The sequence below is a fragment of the Glycine max genome, chromosome 15 (genome assembly GCF_000004515.6).
Source record: "Glycine max cultivar Williams 82 chromosome 15, Glycine_max_v4.0, whole genome shotgun sequence".
In the NCBI taxonomy this organism is placed as follows: domain Eukaryota; kingdom Viridiplantae; phylum Streptophyta; class Magnoliopsida; order Fabales; family Fabaceae; genus Glycine; species Glycine max.
In genome coordinates this window covers 43,934,162-43,956,378 of record NC_038251.2, presented here as the reverse complement: position 1 = coordinate 43,956,378, position 22,217 = coordinate 43,934,162, and the positions used below count along the sequence as shown (strand labels likewise).

The 22,217-nt window shown below is 33.3% G+C and overlaps 1 protein-coding gene across 3 annotated transcripts; it reads right to left on the bottom strand.

Annotated features, from left to right (window-relative positions):
• Nucleotides 1-1,018: 1,018 nt before the first annotated feature.
• On the bottom strand, nucleotides 1,019-18,506 carry LOC100780877 (protein unc-13 homolog). Of its 3 annotated transcripts, none has more exons than XM_006598026.4 (27): nucleotides 18,296-18,504; nucleotides 17,843-17,922; nucleotides 17,553-17,728; nucleotides 17,389-17,453; nucleotides 16,664-16,994; nucleotides 15,942-16,008; nucleotides 15,647-15,800; nucleotides 14,532-14,699; nucleotides 14,299-14,409; nucleotides 13,912-14,121; nucleotides 13,463-13,564; nucleotides 12,297-12,518; nucleotides 11,614-11,688; nucleotides 11,418-11,498; nucleotides 9,614-9,796; nucleotides 9,367-9,522; nucleotides 8,870-8,962; nucleotides 7,819-7,890; nucleotides 6,990-7,107; nucleotides 6,193-6,377; nucleotides 5,805-5,886; nucleotides 3,816-3,920; nucleotides 3,626-3,732; nucleotides 2,252-2,329; nucleotides 2,084-2,179; nucleotides 1,831-1,926; nucleotides 1,019-1,424 (listed from the first exon to the last, which is right to left on the bottom strand). In XM_006598026.4, the coding sequence occupies exons 2-27, from the start codon at nucleotides 17,848-17,850 to the stop codon at nucleotides 1,251-1,253; spliced, it is 3,315 nt and encodes a 1,104-aa protein (XP_006598089.1). In that variant the 5' UTR covers nucleotides 17,851-17,922; nucleotides 18,296-18,504; the 3' UTR covers nucleotides 1,019-1,250. The 3 variants fall into 3 exon arrangements, 2 of the variants coding, with proteins under 2 accessions (XP_006598089.1, XP_006598088.1); XM_006598025.4 differs by having other exon boundaries at nucleotides 17,843-17,907; XR_418525.4 differs by lacking the exons at nucleotides 1,019-1,424; nucleotides 1,831-1,926 and adding an exon at nucleotides 2,953-3,137 and having other exon boundaries at nucleotides 2,119-2,179; nucleotides 17,843-17,907; nucleotides 18,296-18,506.
• Nucleotides 18,507-22,217: the final 3,711 nt, after the last annotated feature.

The window sequence follows — 22,217 nt, the reverse complement described above, 5'->3', positions numbered from 1 at the left end:
AATAATACAAATTATTTTACATGCTTTCTTAGACATAATTGTTGCAAGAAGATATTTTCTATCATTGACAAATTATAACTGATCCCTCCAAGCTCGGATAAAGGAAGAAGATTCCATTAGTCATCAGCAATCAACATAAAATTTCAAATATCAACGAACAAAAACCAAGAAAAACTTGTCAGAAAACAAATATAAAACTCGAATATATATTAACAAGCACGAACACATTTTAGCCTAAATAAATCCAAGATATCTAACACATATTTAATGAAGACTTTAGTGTGCTTAGTCAATTTTAGTGATTAATTTATCAATAAATAAATTCAAGAAACCTAACATCATGCATATGTGTAGAGTTTAATGACAGTGCGTCTGTGCATAGCAATAATTTAAAATGTGTGTAAAACAAACTACAACTTAAATAGCTCAACAGAGCATAGCAAACTCTGATCAAACTAATTAAATAACTCAAATGTATACAATTAAGTTTATATATAAGGGGTGGCCAGATTCAATGCAGGGTTTATGTACTGATGAAAAAAGTAATAGGCTATTTCTATGAACGATTTTTACTAGCAAATACAGTAGCAAACATGTTACGATTGTCAATGTGAGGTTTATTCCATGAATGAATGAGTTGCTATAATTCTAGAGGGTAGCTTTTGGGATATTTTCAATGACTATGTGTACTTACTGTGTGTCAGGCGTTTGTGTACGATTGCTTTAATTCGGGTTGGTGAACATATTTTTCTTTGCTGGCCCGTCCACCATAGTCTTCCCTACAATACTGACATTAACAGCAGCTGTATTTTGCTCTCTGTCTTGGCTCTTGAGATATTTTCGGAAAATCATCAACCTACTATATTATAGAATTTAGGAGAAAGGTTCCTTTAGAGCAAATAAGAGTATTGTATTTAATCACTACCGAAACCAGTATATCTAATCATTCAATTACAATATATAGAAATAAAACTGCTTTATTAGGAAGTTAGGGAATAAATTGCACAATCAGTTGAAGTTTTCTAAATATGAAACAACTACCCTCGTAAAAAAGAATAGCAGCTTCATTAATTGAACTTACAATTACAGTATTCACATGGACGAAATTTTACAATGAAGATCAACAACATTGTAGTTAGATTAAAACCAAAACAAAGGAAAGGCAAAAACTCCTCTAAGCAATGAATATTCACAGAAAGCTAACACCAAAATGAAAATTTTGCTGGTTCCCTTTTATTGTAAACATTCCTCTAAGCAGAAGAACTGGGTATTTTGTATTGTTTCTTCAGAAATTGAGAGGCTTCTGAGTCGCTCCTGTGGCATAATATTCTTAATAGAGTTTTGGAATCAGTTCCCAGTTTGCTTTTGCCACCTTGCATTTCCATGCCACTAGCAGATTTCAAGTCTTCAATCAACTCTCGGGTCTGCAAAATAATACAGATTATTTACATGAATTCTTAGACACAATTGTTGCAATAAGATATTTTCTATCATTAATAAATTATAGCGGGTCCCACCAAGCTCGGATAAATGAGAATGGTTGTATTAGGTTGTTAGCAACCAACGTAAAATTTGTCAATATAAGAGCACAATAGTGGGATAAGGCTTTTATTGTTGTAATTGTAATAAATTATAGCGTACATCAAACAGTGGAAACTAGCATACAAGAGATTTTAAATATAATGATGAATTTGACAACAAAACAAAGCAATAAGAACACATAATTAATTAACACCAAACATGGCCTAAAGATATGGCTAAGGCCTAAGGCTATTAGGTAACTAGGCTAATCCAATACCAAACATGGCCGCAAGATATAGGTGAACTAACCTCATAGCCATGCAAGTTGATCACATTCCGAACACGTGCAACCTGATTTTCGACAACACCCCGAGGGAGGCCGTCACCTCCAGATATAAAGAATTCCTACAAGAAGCACAACATCATTCACTGACTTTGAAACATTATTAACCTTCTCAAACTCTCATTTTTATTGGGAAAAAAAAGTACAAAAGTCCAAAGATCTGATTAGTCTGTTGAAAATTGTAGATGGCATTGAATTAACTAGAGTAAGATAATCTACCTTTAAGACCTCCAGATCTTCCTCTAATAATTTTACATCACCGGGAAAGAAAACTCTTGATGGACCCCCATCTAAGATAACACGGAGTAAGCCATCCTGACATGCGGGATAGTGTTAAAATCACAATACTAGTAATGAATTCATCAAAAGAAAGGCTAAGCTACCAACCAATGATGCCTGAAGAAGACTTGTCACTATGCGATCCCTGAGAGGCTCCACAACAATATCACAAAGTTGGCTAAGTTCCTACAATAATTCAAAAGTGGTAATCAAATGATCAATTAAATTTGCTAAAAATTTCAGACTTTCATGTGAATCCAGATAAATTATGTGAGTGATGCTTGTTAACAGACATTTAAAAACGTTTTAGGTGAATCCACACTTAAATATTTCAAGTGGTATTTTAATTTCTCTATTTAAAAACTAATACTGAAATTTAAATTTTTAAATTTTATTTTCTATAATTATGTTTATAAACATATTAAATATATTTTTTGGCCTTCACAAAAATGAAGCCCTCAACATCAGCATAGGCCATAGTGACCTATGTGGCTTTGTTTTTACTTTTTACTTTATTTTCATTTATCAAACATAAATAAAAATCTTGTGTACACAAATGCATATAACACTACATATTCATCATCAACATAGCATGACTTGGTTCATGCAAAGCATAACACTGCATACACATTAAATTTTTCAAAACTGTATGTTAGACTTCAGTGTGAATGAGAAAATGATAACTGCACTTGGTAACTGACTAAATGAATCCAGAAACTGAATTACAACAGAGAATAACTGGGCTCAGGTATTTACAGCTCCCCAAAGACAGAAAACAAATACAGAAGTTAAAGGTACCCTATCATTACATGAGTAACACTATAATACCCCCCAAGCTTGAGGGATGTGATGCAGAAGAATCACACAGCTGAACTTGCTCAGAGCAACAAAACTAGTGGGAGAGAGAGCTTTATTTAGGACACCAGCACAATGACCAGAAGCTAGAAGGTGGATTTTAGTCTGCCCAACCAGGCCTGGGGAGGCTGTTTAAACCCTGTGAATAAATAGTTTTTAAGTCAATGTGAGGATGAGCCAAAAAGTGACAGATTTAATCACTGGAGAAAGTGTCTCTCTATTTTCACAACCAAATTGTTCATGAAACCCCTTGGCTACAAGTCAGCTTCTTCACCCTAAATACCCACTTGCAGCCAATCGTTACCCTGCCATAGATTTGACTATGCCAAACTTAACTCTCTGCATAGGGTTAGTATTTTGTGGTCTAGAGGGTTCAGAAACAGGTGAGACCCAAAAAAGTATGCCCATGGGCATAAGCCTTAGTTTCCTTTCCTATACCTACAGCCATTTCTTTACAGTTAAATTTGAATCACAAATTCAGAATATCATCTCATAATTAAATGAGATTGATGCAATCTAAGATTTTTCTTTTGACAGCATACAATACTCACAATGTATTTACAATTAAAAGCAATCTAACAAGTATAATATAAAATAAAGACAATTTTCTAATAAGAAAAACGTTACCATATCAAGTGGTTCTATAAGTGCATCCAACCTACAGCCACTGACACTGGGTTTATATAAGTTGTCCATAAATGGAACTCTCAGATCACAGAAGACAATTTTAGTTCCTGTAATAATTAACCCAATAAAGACTTAGAAAACTTTAATTTGCAAGAAAACAACAAAATGAGACAAAGCTCCGTATTCTCACCTGTGTACTCACAAATGCGGTCCATGGCAGCATTTATAACTTTTCTACTTCCCTCAAAGGTATCTTTTTGGGAAAAACTTTTGGACTTGTCATCTAAGGATTTCTCTATTGACAAAAGGATTGAAGGAAATGTGTCAGAAATCAAACAATTTTCTGATCAATTATTATTATCATTACCATTTTGAGAAAGCAAGACATAAAGGGAGAAAACAAATGGAATATTGGCATGTTCTCATGTACATGGCAACAATAGAAAGATCAAAATCGGTATTAATAACAAACTTGTTACTAATAATCATGGTTCTATCAATGTATTGCAGAAATCACATGTTTCATTGATAGGTTGAAATGTTAAAACATATCTAGCATTGCATTTCTGAATCTCTTACAATAACAGAAATTTCATTTTAGACACAAAAAAGTACCCATTGGATAATTTTGCAAGGATACTGATAAAACCTTGGGAGAACCACACCACATAAGGTAGTTATTGTAGTTGGAGAGTCCAAAGCCTTATAAACCCCACACTAGAATTCCATACTTCTAATGTGGGACTCAAGTCCCATACCTTGCAGTTGGCTCCTAACAGATACCACCCATTCAATTGGATCCTATATTTGCTTTAAATTATCCCATGCAAAGAGCGTATAAACACAAAAGAAGCCACAATTACAATACACTTCCCAACAAACTGGATTATAGCCCTGTTAGGATAAACTTGTCAATAAGCATTTATAATATCTCAATAAGCATTTATAGGAGAAGAAAATAAAATAAGTTTCTTCCATAAGTTAAAATTATCTTATGCATAAGCTAACTTGTAGAGGCTCTCTCATTTGACTTCTTATGGGAGAAGTTTAATTCATTTACCTAATGATTTTCTTTTTCTATAGGTACTTATTGAAGTTTATTAAAACAGGGCCTATATATCTCTTGGTAACCCCCACTCCCCACCGAAAATGGGGTCAAAATTTTATCAACTTCGTATTAATGCAGATGAATAAAGAGATTCACATTCCTTTTTTTCTAATAAAAGAATAAAATTTATTAAAGATGTAAGGCACATGTGAGTGGAGGATAAGAAATCCTCCTAAAACGGGGTGAGGGGGCAGGAAAAAAAAATCTGCAAGCCAAACAGGTGTACAAATGCAACACAGCAATTCAATCTTTCTGCATTTCAGTAATGTAAATTCCCTTTAAACAATTAAGAGAAAGAACCACAGGGATAGCATGAACATGATTTAACACAATAAAATTATAACAGCAAAGAGACAACCTCTAGAATTTCATCTTTAAATAAGTGCAGCGTAGAATCATAAAAAATAAATCCTTTATTTGTATAAATTAGAATAACTATCTTGAAGAGAGTATTTTTAAGAATTATTCTTCAATGAGAGCATTTTACGAGTTTTTTCTTCAACAGGAGTGTTTATAGGGATTTTTGTTAACCTGTTATTTCTTTCAATCTATATCCTTTTCATCTTTATTTCTAAATTGAATTTCAATATTTGTTAAAAGAAATTATCAATAGTTCAAAATAACCTTGTATCACAATATTAATTGTTTATCATAAATCTCAAATATAATTTATATCTTAACAATATTTATTACAAATTTTAATTACAATATAATTTATATTTTCAAGGTTATTTATTTATTATATCTAAAAAATATTATCATATCTAAGATTATCTTCAAGGATTAATTTCCATATTTCCCCATTATCTCTTAGGATTAGTTTTTATATTTCCTCGTAACGATTTGTTTCCCTAATTAGTTAAGATTACGATTAGCATAAACAAGGTTTAGTGCTCTAGCTAGGTTTTACAAACATATCAAACACATCAACACATTGTAATACATATCAGTGAACATTAATTCTGGGTTTCATTCTCTTTCATCTCTATTCTCCCCCTCTATACCTAAAAGCACCATAATTTGAATAGTAGTCATACAAAACAAATACAGATATAACAGTTCAGCACATACTTATGAGTTTTTCTTGGGACCTTTTACTTGTCCATCGCTCCCAGATGTTATCTTCCAATTTATTCAGATGATTAATCGCATACTGTAAGTGACAGAAAAAACTTAAATTAATGTCACAGCATGATGAAAGAAGATTCAGCATATGCAGCACAAGTATAAAGAGAGGTATTAAAACAACAAAATTATAAGACCTAGTAAAAATTATAAGAAATAACAAATAACCTTTAACCCTTAATGCTGGAATAGAATATGGCAATTCCAAAATAATATGATAAGGAACAACGGCTGATTAAAAAGGTAGCTTGAAATGAGAAAACGAAGAGATATACTTAACCACATAAACAAGAGGGAAAATAATCAAGGTACAATCAAGTTTGCATGAACTCACGTATAATGTATTTAATTGAACACAAAGTGTTGGAGTTGCAAGGACACTAATTTGGCTGGGCCTTGTTTCATCAGGCTCAGGCACACGAGCATCAAACAGTTCCTTCTTTACAAATGCCTTTAATCCAGCTTCCTTTTTGTATCGTGTAAGAATAGGCACAGGTGGTATTAGTTCCTCCTTGCTTGCTGTGTAATTGAAGGGACGTTGTAAGATTCATAATAGAATATGCATAATCTCAACACAGGATGAAAAATTGATATATAAGAAAATATTTTGAGAAAACATTAGAAACGCATGTTGAAAGAAATGCGAGGATTACGCCATCTACGAATGAAGGTATAGTTATGAAAATGGTAGTAGTAAGAATGTAGGCATTACATTAACACGAGGTAAAATATTGTAACTTATCACCAAACAAAAACTTCATCACATCAGCTTCATATAGTTATAATGCTAATAAGACACTACATCAGGTGAACATGATTAAAACTTTGAAATCATGATAACACAGCATAATAATTCAAAGTTTTTTTTTTTTGTGTGTGTGTGTGTGAACTATAGTTAACTTTATTTATAACCAAGACTAAAATGAGAACGTGTACAATCAGACAGTTAATTTGCGAGAAAGGGATGCAGAGAAAATTCTTCACAAAAACATTATATAGCATGAGTTGAGCCAGATCCCTCTAGAGGAAACAATTATCTGAATTTCATGGAGAACAAGATCCCTAATCCATCATAAAATTATGTCCTATGAGAACTGCCAGGCAAACCATAAATATGAAGTATCTACTTACCCAAGTCATTAACAACATTATTTGCATACACTTGAAGAGCATTGTCAATGCCACGAAACAAGCTGTTCAATTCTGTAAACCTCATTGGAACTTTAAGACCAAAAAATTGATCAACTGTCTGCACCCAATAGATATCAAATTAATAAAATTAGTGTTAAAATTATATTTATAATTATAATAAAAATAAAAATAAGCTAATAAGTAATAGGCTCTGCTACAAAATCTGTAACCAAAAGAAAACACTATTTTATATGCTACTATTTCTCGTCAGCACATTGAACAGACAACCAGTTAGAACTGCTCTGAAGTGACAACTCAAATCATAGTTGGGAAAATTCCACATACTTCCACACAAGCATTAAGGACACGAAAAGGGTCTAAATTTGATCTCTTGTACTTTTACAGGTGGAAAAATTGAAAGTGAAAATATGTCACATTTCTATAATTTTAGATGTCATTTAAGAAGGAAGCATCCATTTATAATTTATTTAACTAAGTTTCCTACATACGTTGCAGAATCAAGGTTCCAAATGATGTAAAAGAAACAAAAGAAAACAATATCCATTTTCCCTGGAGGAGCAACTCGAGTACTTGAACTTTTCCATTGTTAATCAGGCTACATTTTCTAACTTTTTTCTCTTTGAGGTATACAGAATTACAGCTTTTTGTCTTATTACGTGTAATACCAAAAGGAAAAGTGATGCAGAAATGGAAAAATACATGATCCACACACAGACCAAGTTAGTGACTGCTCAAGTTAGTAGATCATGAAAAACTATTTTGTTGCACAACCTTGTAATAAATCCCAGAAAGACCATCACATTCTTACCTCCTCAACAATCCTGTAAACTTCCACAATAGAACCGGCATGTCGTTGTTGAGGAGATATCGGGTCCCAATGCTGTGAAAGTATATTAACAAATTATTAAAACATTTGTTCAGTGAAGAAGCTTAGTAGAACTGTAGAACCAACATAGAAAATGAAGAAAACTGAAAGTTACACTATAGCAAAAGGAAAAAATATTATTTTAACAATACATTCATATCTTGATTAGTTGATTTTATTTTTAAAACTTTCTTAACAAGTAAAAAAGTAAATTATTTTAATTATATATATATATGGAGAGAGAGAGAATTAGATTAAATTAACTCAATCCTACACAAATGAATTTTTCGTAGTGAATCCTAATCCTTCATAGCATCAGAAGGATTTTAGGATTTAAAACCCATCTCACTCAATAAACCCACCTGGTTTGAGCTTCACAGAAAACCCCCCTTTCACTCACTTACTCTGGTTCACTCTTCATTCACAGTTGTGTTTCACTCTCCCTCATCCGTGAGCATTCTGCAGGTTTGTGCTGTATCCTCACCCCTTTTCTTTTCTATTTTTGTTGTAACTTCTTTCTTTTGTTCTCACTTCATTCCTCTGTGCTGTGCTGCCTCTACATTCTGTTTATGCTCCTTGAGTCTTGTTAATAATTCATTAATCAGATTAATAATAATTGTGTGTATAAACTACAAGTTTGGATTATTAATGATGAATATATTTCTATTTTTAGTAATTCCTTTCTACTATTTTTGACAACTTATATGTGTGCACTATAAATTATTTGCATTGAATCCATTATATTTAGTAAATTGGTCATCCCATCATCTGCTACTTCATTATACCAGGTTTTGGGTCAGTCACTCCGTGCCACTATCCACGATTAACTAGTCTGATGCTAAGTTGAACATGCAATAGATATTACCAAAAAAAAACTTCTAAAACTGAACAATGAAACTAGACCTTAAGAAAAGCCTGTGTCCCATATTGTCACAAATAGACATTCAAAAGGCCAGCCATTTGACAGTATAGCACTGTTGAAAAGGGGATTTACCTCCTGTTGAATAACCCGCTCTACCCAACCTAAAATTCTTCCAAGCTGTGAATTGACCCAACGTAACACCAATGTTCCAGATTTTGTCTCAATCTATAACAAGAAAAAGGGGCAGGGACCAAAGTTTAGAATAAATAAAATAGGACTATATGAGGAGAGATGACAAAAAAAACTATAAGCTAAATTTGCCTAAGAGTGGACAAATGTAAAACTATTTGAAACATAAATGTGATGGAACTAAATGACATTAGAAGAAAACACATGTCAATAGATAATCAGAATTATGCCCTCCAACAGTCAATCGCAACATGACGTTTGACCAATAAGTCATGATTGATCTAAACATCCTTTTATCTCTGTTGACCTATTTAAATGAGTACAATACAAGAATCAAGTATATGGCACATGTGAACAGGTTCCAATGTAAAAGTCAAAACAAGATATATCTGATCAAATGTATAATTTTGCGTACTCTAAAAGCAATTTATCCACCTAACCTGGTAAGGATTTAATTTCTTCAACAAGATCTCAGCATTTTCTTCATGGCATACAGATGTAATAAGTGCCATTATGAACTGCTCTAGACTTTCAGCTGCAGGAAATACAGAAATGACATCCTCACTTAAATGTTCTGCACTATCCAGAAAGGGTTTCTGAAAATACAAAAATAAATTTTCAGTCACTTTGAAGATATATTCCATAATGTGATCAGAAAAAATAGAAACAAACCATATACACACTCACCAGTCTGTGGCCATAAAGTTTGTGAACTAATGATGCAGATGCAACAGTTGCTTGAGGATGCCTCTGTGATAAAACAGGCAAGAAAGTTGCTGAATCCTTTTTTAGGAGCTTCTTGAGTTCTTCTGCAAGCAATGCCAAGGGATGCTCATTCGACATATCCACTCTTTCAACAACTTGCACCATCTGCAGAAAGTAAAGAGATTCATTAAATATAAAGATAGGCATAAAATAAAAATGGAAACAAAAACAAGGACATCTGCCCAGTAGTTTGCAATTAAAACCGATAGAGGTAAAAGAAAATGTTCCCATGCACATTCAAATCAAGTGGCAGAATCAAGAAAAAGACAACAACAACAACAACAACAACGCCTTATCCCACTAGGTGGGGTCGGCTACATGGATCAACTTCCGCCATAATGTTCTATCAAGTACCATACTTTTATCCAAACCATTAATTTCGAGATCCTTTTTGATAACCTCTCTTATAGTCTTTTTGGGTCTTCCTCTGCCTCGAATTGTTTGTCTTCTCTCCATCTGGTCTACTCTCCTCACTACAGAGTCTACCGGTCTTCTCTCTACATGCCCAAACCACCTAAGTCTATTTTCCACCATCTTCTCTACAATATGCGCTACTCCAACCCTCTCTCTAATAGCTTCGTTTCTAATTTTATCCTGTCGAGTCTTGCCACACATCCACCGCAACATCCTCATCTCCGCTACACCTACTTTATTCTCATGTTGGCTCTTGACCGCCCAACATTCTGTTCCGTACAAAATCGCCGGTCTTACCGCAGTCCGATAAAACTTTCCCTTTAGCTTGATCGGTACCTTTGCATCACATAACACCCCCGATGCTTTTCTCCATTTCATCCATCCTGCTTGAATGCGATGATTCACATCCCCTTCAATTTCCCCATCATCCTGTATTATAGACCCAAGATATTTAAACCGTGTGACTTGAGGGATAATATGGTCTCCTATTTTCACCTCTGAGTTAGAAACCCTCCTTCTTTTGTTGAACTTACATTCCATATACTCCGATTTGCTTCTGCTTAGGCGAAAGCCATGTGTTTCTAGAGCTCGTCTCCAAGTTTCCAACCTCTCATTCAACTCCTCCCTCGACTCTCCAAGGAGGACTATGTCATCTGCAAAAAGCATGCATCTCGGCGCTATCTCTTGGATTTGTTCCGTGAGGACATCCAGAATTAAGGTAAAAAGGTAGGGGCTAAGGGTTGACCCTTGATGTAAACCAATTGTGATGGGAAAATCGTCTGACTCTCCATCCTGTGTCCTAACACTAGTCGATACCCTATCATACATATCTTGGATAGCTCGAATATATGCAACCCTAACTCCTTTCTTCTCTAGAGCTTTCCACAAAATCTCTCTAGGCACTCTATCATACGCTTTCTCCAAGTCAATAAAAATCAAGTGCAAGTCTTGTTGGGCCATGCGATATTGCTCCATCACCCGCCGTAATAAATAAATCGCTTCCATGGTCGACCTTCCCGGCATCAAGAAAAAGACATAAAACAATTTTAGGTACACATTTGCTTTGAAATTTTATGATATATATTTAAGCTAAAGATAAATTCTGTCAAAATGTAAATATATAATTATAATTATGCCATGCTTAAATTTCACTTAAACATGTATATAATCAATAACAACGAATGTGAAGATTTGTGAGTTGGTTGTCATTTATCAGTCAAGTGGAAGATAATACTGACTACCAAATTAGGATTTCAATTAACATAGAACTTGAACTATAGGTATTCAAACATCTTTGCAAATTAATACTCACCCTTGAAAATGCATTCTTAATTGATGATGATATATATATCTCTATCTGATCACGATCACTAATTGGCAAGGACTGTGTGGTCTGCAGGAAAAATGGTAAAAGAAACTTCTAATAACTGAAGTTTATACCTACCATAATATTTTTTACAAAATGAACTATCTAAAAGCAAAAGATGTCAACAAACTGAATTACACACAGTTTCTGGTTCTTCCAGTAGAAGCCTCCTCGTAATCATTGCAACTGCTACAATCTTTTCCATAGTTGCTGAACCCTAAAAAGTATGAGAAGTTTTTCAAAACAAAATTAAAGGTGCAACACAAGATATTAGAATTCATTGGTATAAAATCAAAACAAAGTTTGGAAGAGAAAAGAAGAGGGGAGAAGACTTCAAGAGTATTCCTTTTGAAAAGAAAAACAAGGAAGAGCGTGCAATCATGAGTTACAACAGCTAGTAATGAGTTGGAACATCTAAATACATGATGAAATGATGTGTTAGCAACAGATGCAACACATCTCAATTTCTCTTTCGTATACTAAATTCAATGTTTGTTCTTGATGGTTTGAATTGACCAGAATCCCCCAAGTCTTCTTACAGGAACACTCAACAAATTCTGGTGGCTTAGTACTTTCACAAATGAAGACATAGATTTCAACTTAAAAATATTATTAGCTCTTCAACAATCAGACACAAACATATCCAAGTATCAGATCCAGTAATACCTATTGAGAAAAACTCAAGTCTCACATCGGCCAGAGATAGTGCCAAAATGAAGTATATATAGTGGGAGGCAACCCTTACCCCATGAGCTAGCTTTTGGGGTTGAGTTAGACCCAAACCCACATTCTAAGAATATCTAACAACCTAACAGTTGAACAAACCTCATTGAAGTGCAGATGGTAATCTCCAAGTTGCTTGTCAGTCCATCTCTGAATTGGTGTTAAGAAAGACTGTAAGAAAGACATATCTCTTTCACCTTCAACCTTGGAACGCAAGCTTTTCAAGTGCAACCTCTCTTGTTGGCCTCTTTGTTCCATCAGTGGTATTTTATTTAATTGCTCGAGTGCATGCAGCAAAACCCTGTGCTCCCTTGTGATAACATACTGCATCCTCATAATAAAATAATGTAATTTATATTAAATAATGATTAAAGAAAGGGTTGTGTCACATTATTCAACAAATATTAGTTAATCAGATATTACAGTAATCACAAAATGAAAGAAAAATAAAACAGCCAAAGAGCAACAGAAATTAAGCTGAATAGCACGTAGTCAGCATATCCCGATGAGTCAAATTTTAACCAAGCAACCTTAATCTTGATTACCAGCAAATTAAAGACTTATTGGTCTTGATTAAATCAAGACAATGAAAGAGACGCAGGTGTATTAAAAATTAAAGAGGCAAAAGTCCAAGGAAAATAGATTTATAGATTATGAGAAATTCAAATGTTTATTTGAAATATATATCAGTTTGTAAACATTCTGAAGTTCAATATTTTTCATGCTCATTTTGAAGTTTTCAGAAATAATGTAAATAGGGTAACAGCAGTACATTGTAAAGTATTTATAGTAATTAGGGCAACTATACATGGATTCACTCATACATCTCTCACTTTTCTACTATTCAACAAAAGCCTTATGTCACCGTCCATAGGGATTACTACCATAGTCAAGGAGAATAATAATTCATATTCAATGTCCCTAATGGTGATCATCTACAAGGTTGGATTGGGGCATAAAGCAATACAAATCAAACTGCTTGCATTTCAGTAGAGAAAATGGAGAAGGAAAACTTAGGAGAAATGAATCATTATGTATCTATGGAGAGTGAAACATGAAAGAAAAAACACAGAAAAAACAGGCCACAAAGTGATAATAGGCAATTAGTTTTACATGAGACACACAAGTGCATCTTTCAGGGTGATTTTTTTATTGTAATTACTAATAAGATGAGGCAATCAACAACAGCACAGTAAGCAGTCCAACTCCAATTATAAAATTGACAGTGGTTCTCAAAAATGACATTAAAAGAAAATTTGATGTGATACCTGACGAAACAAAACCCATGCATAGCAGGTGTGATGGATTGTCTCCGTGATTCCTAAAACTCTCCAAGTCGACTTCAAAAGTTCCAGAATTTCTTCTACTTCCTAGAAATTAGGTGACCCACAGATGACAATTCAGAATCTACAAAAGTGGTGCAATCTAATTTCTATTTCTCAAATAAAAGTTTCATTATAATTATTCCTTCTTGAATAGAATCTTAGCTGCAGATTGCAACTAAATACATGTTACACAATAACCCTCTGATTCTTTTCCCTTCCACAACAGCCCATGTACTCAGGAACCACAGACCACATCACAATTCACTTCTTGAAAAACTATTAATACTCAGCAAATAAAAAAACCAGGAAGCATAGCTTAGGAATAACAATTTGAAGGATGTAATGGCTCAACTCATGCAATAATACGGACTTGGAAAGTAAAAGACACCAACCTCTGTCAGCTTTCCTTCATCTAGCATGTCAAATACACTTAAAAGCAATTTCTCATATAGTCTAACATTTAAGTGGTAACCATCTGCCCAATGGCATATTTCACCAGTTAAGTCACCCCGAGCTGGCCTCTCAGCAAGTGGAATGGCAATCTCCCTTAGGGATCTCAAGCATTCTGTCCTTTGAAGTTCACCAGTTGAAGATGGGAGAAACTTGAAAAAACAAAAATAAAATAAGAAGAGTAAAATAAACAAGCAGTCAAGAATGACTATTAAAATCATGTTAGCCACAGCCAATCAGGCATGATACAAAGGAAAGCCATTTCTTATGACCTAATCCTAACAGAGGATATGGTAAAAATATGAACATCCAAATGGAGAATCACACACCTCTGCTTCTTCAATCTTGGCCAACAGAATCCTCAACTCATTTGTCTTGCGTCCAGATTCACCAAATCCAACGGCAGGGTGATTAACAAGCCCCTCCTCTAAAACTTTTAACTGTACCGACACAAATTTGGAAATGTTCAACAACAAAAAATATTATTATGGTGCCAACATATTTACAAGCTAATAGAGTATATGAAGGAGAGCAAAGAATATTCTATAATGGATTTTACTACCTGCCTCTTTTGCCAACGTATAAAAGCCTTCTTATCAGAAAATTCTGAACGTGAAATACAGCAAAGCAACTCCAAAGGAATCAATAGAGTATCCATCCTTTTCCCCACCTTTCCCACCAGAGCATTTAGCAAGCCTTGTCTTGTTCTGATATCCATTGACTCAGATATCTGCATAAAATTATCTATAAATATGGGTGAAGGATGCAGAAAACATAAGCAAACACAAATTTAAGCTTTTGTTGATTTGCATGGTTTCTAAACATTAGCTATCTCATTATAGCTAAATAATAATAAGCTTGCTAAAACATGCATGTGTAGAGAATAAGTATTAACAAAGTTTTAAGCAAGATCAGTAGAAGTCCAAATAAAGAGAGTAGATCAGATGGAGGGTAGCCATAGCGATAACACTAGAGATAGAGGGAGACCAAGAAAAACTATATGCAAAACTATTAAGATTTAAGAAGGATTTAGAGGTCAATGGTTTGTCCAAAGACATGATTCACAAAAGAACATTAGGCATCATTCAATCTATGTGGCCAACCACACCAAGTTGGGAAAGGGATTGGCTACTATATAGTTTTGGAGATAAATTTGTAGGCAAAGAGCTCACACTTATGAGTATGAATCCAGAATAAGAAAAACTAGGCAGAATCCCGAATATATATTGAACTGTTCACAAATTCAAAACGTATCAAATTCCAAGGAGCCTTAGCTCAAGCAAGCAACACAGTATCTCTAGCGATTGACTCCCAGTGAATTCACTTTACCTCCACTGTAGCTACTAAAACTTAGACCTTCTTTAACCAAACAAAAAAAGGAACAAACAAAAAAGAGATTTTATCACCCTATGATGATTAATTTTCTATAACAACAACAGACAACCCTCCAGAGTCCAGCCTCAAAACCACCTACCTCAGTGAAAAGAGGAAGCCACAGTATTACAAAGGTTTTACTAAATATGATATTCATTAGAGAAACCAAAGGCCCTTGCACATTATAACAGTGCACTACAGTATGTTGCAAAAATAAAAAAATAGAAACATAATGGTGGAAAAAATCAGTGGAAGGACCAAAGGATCAAAGTATAAGTAAATGGAACCTGGACCCTTATATACCTCCATTTGAACACGCATGGTTTCTAACAAGCCAACTAATCCAGGAGCATTCTGAGACTGGGATACAACACTTCCACTTTTGCTGCGCCCAAGCTTCCTGATCAAGCTGGATTTTTTATCCTTCTTTTTTTCTTTTGATGGGACAATCAGACCCCTGATAAACAAGAAACAGATCACAAACAGACCCCTGCTAAAACCCCTATATACAGGTTTTCACACATAGAATGGAATACACATAAAAATCATTCACAAGGAAAAGAGATCCTCTAAAATTAAACATCTATTAGTAACATACCCTGTAGCTCCAGCACAACCCAAGATGATCTCATATGCTGTTTCACGAAGATCATCATCTGAGATGCCTAGAATCAGTAAAACCAAAAATTAGGAAAGTTCATGATAGCTTCGATAAACCTTTCAATTCAAATTTGAGGCATAAAACATCCAAAGTTATATCTTAGTACTTTTCTATAAAAGAAGAAATTATTGCAGGAAACTATGAAGGATGAGAAGTAAAAAGAAGGAGGATGAGAAGTCCTGCTAGAGCTACAAAACCATCATCACAAAAGAAACCTCCAATCTATATGGATATCTATAATAGAAACACACCCTAAAACAACCATGGGCTGTCACCAGATAAAACCCATGAAAACTACTCTGTCCCAAAAATAATATGAGAAGGGAGAATTTGCTAGTTAAGGCATGTCCTTGACCCATACAAAGGCACAGGGGAAATCATAGAAATGTTGGATGCCTCAATTATACAGGTTTCCACCTTAGCAATGACTTCTATGACTCAGCAATCAACAAATAGTGACTTCACGTACGACAATTTACCTTACAACAATTTCTAACACTGTTTGGTTCATTCAATTTTCTTAATCATATGTCTCCCTATTTCCATGATATTGCACATGCTTCAAATCAAAATATTGTTCATCTGATAATATTTAGACAGATTAGGAGTTGTGAGGATGAAAGAACTAATCCAACAGATAAGTTTTCAAGAACAATAACCTGTGGAGAAAGAAGGCAATTTCACTGCAAGATCAGAAGCATCATTAAGAGTCCTTTTAGCTCTGAAGCCTTCAACCACCGCAACATCATCATCATCCTCAAAGTCTTCAATGTCATCCACTGTTAGCTCCTTTTCTTGAGTAGAGTCAAAAGACTCCGATCTCGATACATTAGAAACAATTGGGGATGGTGGAAAAACAGGAGGAGGAGTGGAAACAGCGACAGGAGGCACTGCAGGAATAGGAACAGTTGGTGGTGGCCTCCTGGGAGGTGAACCTGAAGACTCAGGATCAGTGACCAAATAAAATTCACCGACTGAACCTGTATCACTCTGTTAAAGCCAGAAGCATTTAAAATCCAAACATGATTCTCACAAACAATTTAACGTAAGCTTTGAATGAAATGTGGGAAAATGAAAACTTAGAAAGCATGTCATGACAGTAAATAAAATAGCTCAATAGTTTTAAAGATGCATCATATTCTGAAAGGGCAGATTTGGTAGACTAGTCACAACATGTTTAAAAAGGCAAAATGCAGCAATGACATCTCAACATATAAGAAACTAAGAATTATTTCAGTATAAATTTGTCATCAGAAAGTGAACAAGCCAAATCAGTACTTCATTCATAATATTAATAATTAAAAATGTGTATAAATGGACATACATACACAAATACACAATTGACAAAAATAAATCAACACAAAAAGACCATATCATAACATACCATTTGGGGCAATCCAGTATGATCATGATAATCTCTAATTGCTTCTGAAAGCTCAAGCAATGTGCCTGCATTGAAGAAATTTCCAATTAAGAAAAGGTAAGCAAAAAAAACAAAAGAGAAGGATGATAACTGATAAGCATGGCAAAGGCCCAAATTCAACTCACTCTTTTTGGCACAGTTGAGGACATAATCAACACTGACTTGATCTAGATCCACATCATCCAGTGTAACTGCACCAGGTGGCATTACAACTTTCTTGATTAAGCTCCCTGAGAGTATAAAATCAAGAAGCACTCTCCGGTCCCTCCGGTATCTCTGGAGAAGCTCTATGGCATTCTCTCTGAAATTCATCAAATCACCTCAAGTATAAGGGTCACATCACATGATGACTCCACTTAGCAGAATTTGGGTACCAGAAATCTAACAAGCAATGAAGGAACAAGGAGACACTTACTCTTCCATTGCTAATAAAGCTACAATTATATTGAACTTCAACCAACTTTAACGATTGTGCTATTTCTGCAACACAAAATGCTGAAAACAGTTAAAACACTGAAAGTTAAAAGATATTATGAAGCATACAAAACCAAATGTCAAACTTTAAAAACTAAAATCATGCATTCCCGATATAAATCAAAGTAATTAAAAAAAAAAGTTGAAGAAGAAAATTGATGTTAAACAAAATACGAGATCAGATTCGACCCAGTTCAGATTGTTCAAGCATTTCATCGAAAAGCAAGTGTAAGACTATGAACTTTCATAAATAAAAAAAAAAAAAAAAAAAAAACAAGAACACTATTTTTTTTCCCTGTGGGGTGGTGAAACACTTGACAAGAACCCATTTTGATTTTGAAGCAGTAGTTGCCCTTTCTTTTCAACCGAACCAGAGAGAGAGAGACAGGGTTACCTGAATGGATCTTGAAAATGCGAAGAATGGAGAAGAGGGAAAGAAGAAAAGTCAAATGGGTATGCGAATTGGATGCGAAAATTGAAGCTTTTTTGGTCACTTGAGTTGAGCTGTGATGATGACTCGCTCTTGTTTGTGAGTGAAAGCAGAGCTAATTTTAAGTTGTCAATTTTGGCTTTGGATCCAATCCATGTTTTAATTTTTTGGTTTTCAGAAAATGCAAAATTTTATGTCTGTACGTGTTTGATCTATTATTATTATTATTAGAAATAGAGCCGGTAGTTGGTTAAGATTCTTGTTTTTATTTTGCAAATCATTTTCTTGTTTTGCATGAGAGAATTTAAAAAAAATTTAAATTACTAATGTAAGGTGGAAGAAAATGAATGTGAAAAAAAAAAGATATGGTTAGTTTACTTTATATTAATACGATGTGGCATAGGAGAGATAGCAAGGAATTGGGATATGACCATGGCTTATACCATTCCATGATAGATGGTGACTATGACTGTTCTACTATACTGGATCGATGCTCCATGAGTTTAGACGATATTTATCGAAGAAGAAGATTATCGATATTTGAAAAGAGTTGCGAGGAATCTTAGATCGAATTTTAGTTATTTAAAATATTAATTTAAAATTACAAAATTTTAAAATTCTGTATCCAAACTTATTAATTTGCTCACTTTAAATTTTAAATTTATTGTATGTTTCTTTCATATTGAATTATTTCTTTTCAGCTTCCCTCATCCTTTTGAATTAAATCATTTAATTAGTATAATAATTATTTTTTTAATGGTAACTACTCTTCCATCTTATCTATTATAGAAATTAGTTTAGAGGTCTGATTTTTAGTGAACATATACGACAGATTTATAATTTGTGCAGTTAGATAGAATAGGATGTAAACAATAACCTTCCTGGGTCTTCTCCCAACGTAGAATTCTCTAGTTGATAGATTATTTTACTTTCTTCATCTATTTCATCCTCATTGGAAGTGTCTTTTATGTCAGAATTTATTAATACATTTAGTAGAACTTTTCCTTAAATTTTGATGTAGCTCTAACTTCCTTTATTTTTGGTTGAACTCTACAATTTTTTGCATAACGACCTATTCTTCAACATTTCCAACAAGCATTATTCCTTTTCTTTGATTTTATGTTTTCGGGTTTTTGATTTTGAAAATATTAAGTTATGTTTTTTGTAGATTTTCTCTTGTAAAGTTCTCTGTAAGTATTTATTGGTTTAGAGTGTTTTCTCATTTTTCTTTTCTACATAGTACTGGGAGCTTTAATAGTTTCTATCCCATATTGTTAACAAAAGATTTCCAGCTCTTGCTTTACTTGTCATCTTTTCTTTTTGAATTTTATTTTGTAATTTAAATTTTTTTTATAAACCTATATCCCAGTATCCATTATTATATTATGTATTTGACCATAAGTTATGGGATTATCATGTAAGTTCATTTTAATCTTTTCAGAAAATAATTTTGGAAGTCCGGTTATAAATCTTTTTTTTTATTTTGAGATTTGAAAATTGAATTTTCTTTCGCATACATTTCCATGGGCTCATTGATATACTAAGATAATGCAGGTGTACAACTTCCGTGGTTCTCTTTCAGCTCCGGTAAATCAATATTATCACTGTTTGGCTTACTATCAAGAGCAGTAAATGTGCCCTTATTTACATAGAAGTCTGTTACTTCAGTTTTGATTATTTTCTCTATTAAAAAAAATAAAGAACAGCAATAAAGATAACTAATTTTAATTTTGTTTATTTTTACTCATTCTTTTCATTTACTGAAATTTAAAACATCCATTTTATTGCTGAAAAAAAACTTTCAATTTATTTGAATTTAAAAAACCTATCTATTTTATTTATTAAAACTACCCATTTTTTAATTTAAAAAACATAACAATTCATTAACTTAGACAGACTTTTTTTTTAATTTCAAAAACTCTACCATTATGTTAATTGAAACTGTTCGTTTTTTAACAAAAATTAAAAACTACTAATTTATTAATTAAAACTGCTCAGTTTTTTAATTTAATTTAAGAATCTATCTTTTTTAAAAATAAAAGTATTCATTTTTCTATTTTTAAAATTTTAGTAATTTGTTAACTAAAATTGTTCATTTTAAAAGTTTTACAACCCTACCAATTTGTTAATGGAACTTCCTAGGCTCTTTTTATTATACTATCTTTTGAAAATATATCAATTTATTTTGTATGTGTTGTTTGTACTATTTGTTTAATAGAGGAGTGCTAGCCACACTCTTTGTGACACTCTCGTTTAGATACTATTAGTTAGAATTTTTATTATACTCCAAATTTTAATAAATTCTAACAAATCACATATAGAGTATCTAGAAGAAAGTGTCATTAACACTCCTTTATTTCAATATTTTAACTAATGTTTAAGATTCTTTAGCTTTTTTTCAATATTTGTGGTACACAAAAAGAGAATGTAATAGGATATGCACACTAAAAACTATAAACATAGTCTAATTTAATAATCAAAGTGTTGAGTCCAAAATCTTTTATTTTAATTATGACAAACCTTCTAAACACAAATCATAAGTCTTCTAAGTTTATGTTTATTGATGAGTTTCTTAAGTGTATTCAGAAAAGACAAGTTATGTAGAAAACAATAATTAAACTAAACTCTAAGTTATCATAAGTCACTCGGAAAGGATGATGGGCTTGAAAGCACTAAAGAAGACTCAAAGTTTGAAGAAAGATCTTCAACTTTCATGAACAAATTAATCGTGGTCTAATACAACCTATATCATGGACAAAATTGAGCCTAAAGTTGCAGACATTGATATGTTTGGATAGCATGGTATGTGTGTAGTAATTTGAAAACTGTTTGAGCTACAAAAGTGAATTTGAGATGATCAAAGTGTTTATGGAAAGCTAAGATACATACATACATACACACACACACACATATATATATATATATATATATATATATATATATATATATATATATATATATATATATAAAGAAGTTGTGAACTAATATGGCTTTTTCGTGGAGGAAATTGATGATCAAGATAAAGATGTCATTCGATTCTTATAATATAACACAATTGCAATGCTTTGAAGATTGCTTATATTGTAGTGGTCCAAATGACATGAGATCAATGCCTGAATGTCAGGGATAGAATTCTCTATAATTCTCATGAAGACATCAAAAGTCAGTTTGGGCATTCAAATTGTCAAAGAAATAAAAAAATAGTAGCAAGCATAACATGTTGCAACAAGCTCACACCAAAATGTTTTTGTTGAACGTGTGTATTAGCAGTTACCTGTTAATTTGTTTTCTGCTAGCTGTTTGACCGAGTCTTTAGGACTGTTTATTTTATTTTTTTGCAAGTGTATTTTGGAGATTTAAGCAGTGGATTGAAAAGCAAAGTGGATGCATGATTCAAGCTTTGAGGTCTAATAACAACAAGGAGTACACTTCAATACAATTCACCATGTTTTGTGAGGAAGCAGACATTGAGCATCAATTAATAGCTCCTTACACCCCTCAACAAAATGGGGTTAGTGAAAGAAAGAATCGGAAGATAATGGAAATGGTCAGATATATGCTTCATGAGAAAGGGTTACCTAAGGAATATTGAGCAGAAGCTGCAAACACTACAATATTCTTGCTAAATCGACTTCCCACCAAAGCAGTAAACGGGAAGACTCCTTTTGAAACTTGGTATGGTTATAAACCTTTCTTGAAAAATTTTAAAGTATATTGGATGCTTGTGTTTTACTTATGTGCCACAGATTAAGAGAGACAAGCTAAACAAGAAAGTTGAACCTGGTATCTTTGTGGGATATAGTTCAATATCTAAAGCTTATAGAGTTTTCCAACCTCACACAAGGAAAATTCTGATAAGCAGAGATGTATACTTCATGGAGAATGA

Excerpts from the sequence above, each read along its gene's own strand:
- LOC100780877 (XM_006598026.4), bottom strand. Across the intron at positions 16,995-17,388 it reads ATACTGGATTGCCCCAAATG|AGTGATACAGGTTCAGTCGG; the intron begins GTATGTTATGAT and ends TGGCTTTAACAG. Across the intron at positions 9,797-11,417 it reads TTAAGAATGCATTTTCAAGG|ATGGTGCAAGTTGTTGAAAG; the intron begins GTGAGTATTAAT and ends TACTTTCTGCAG.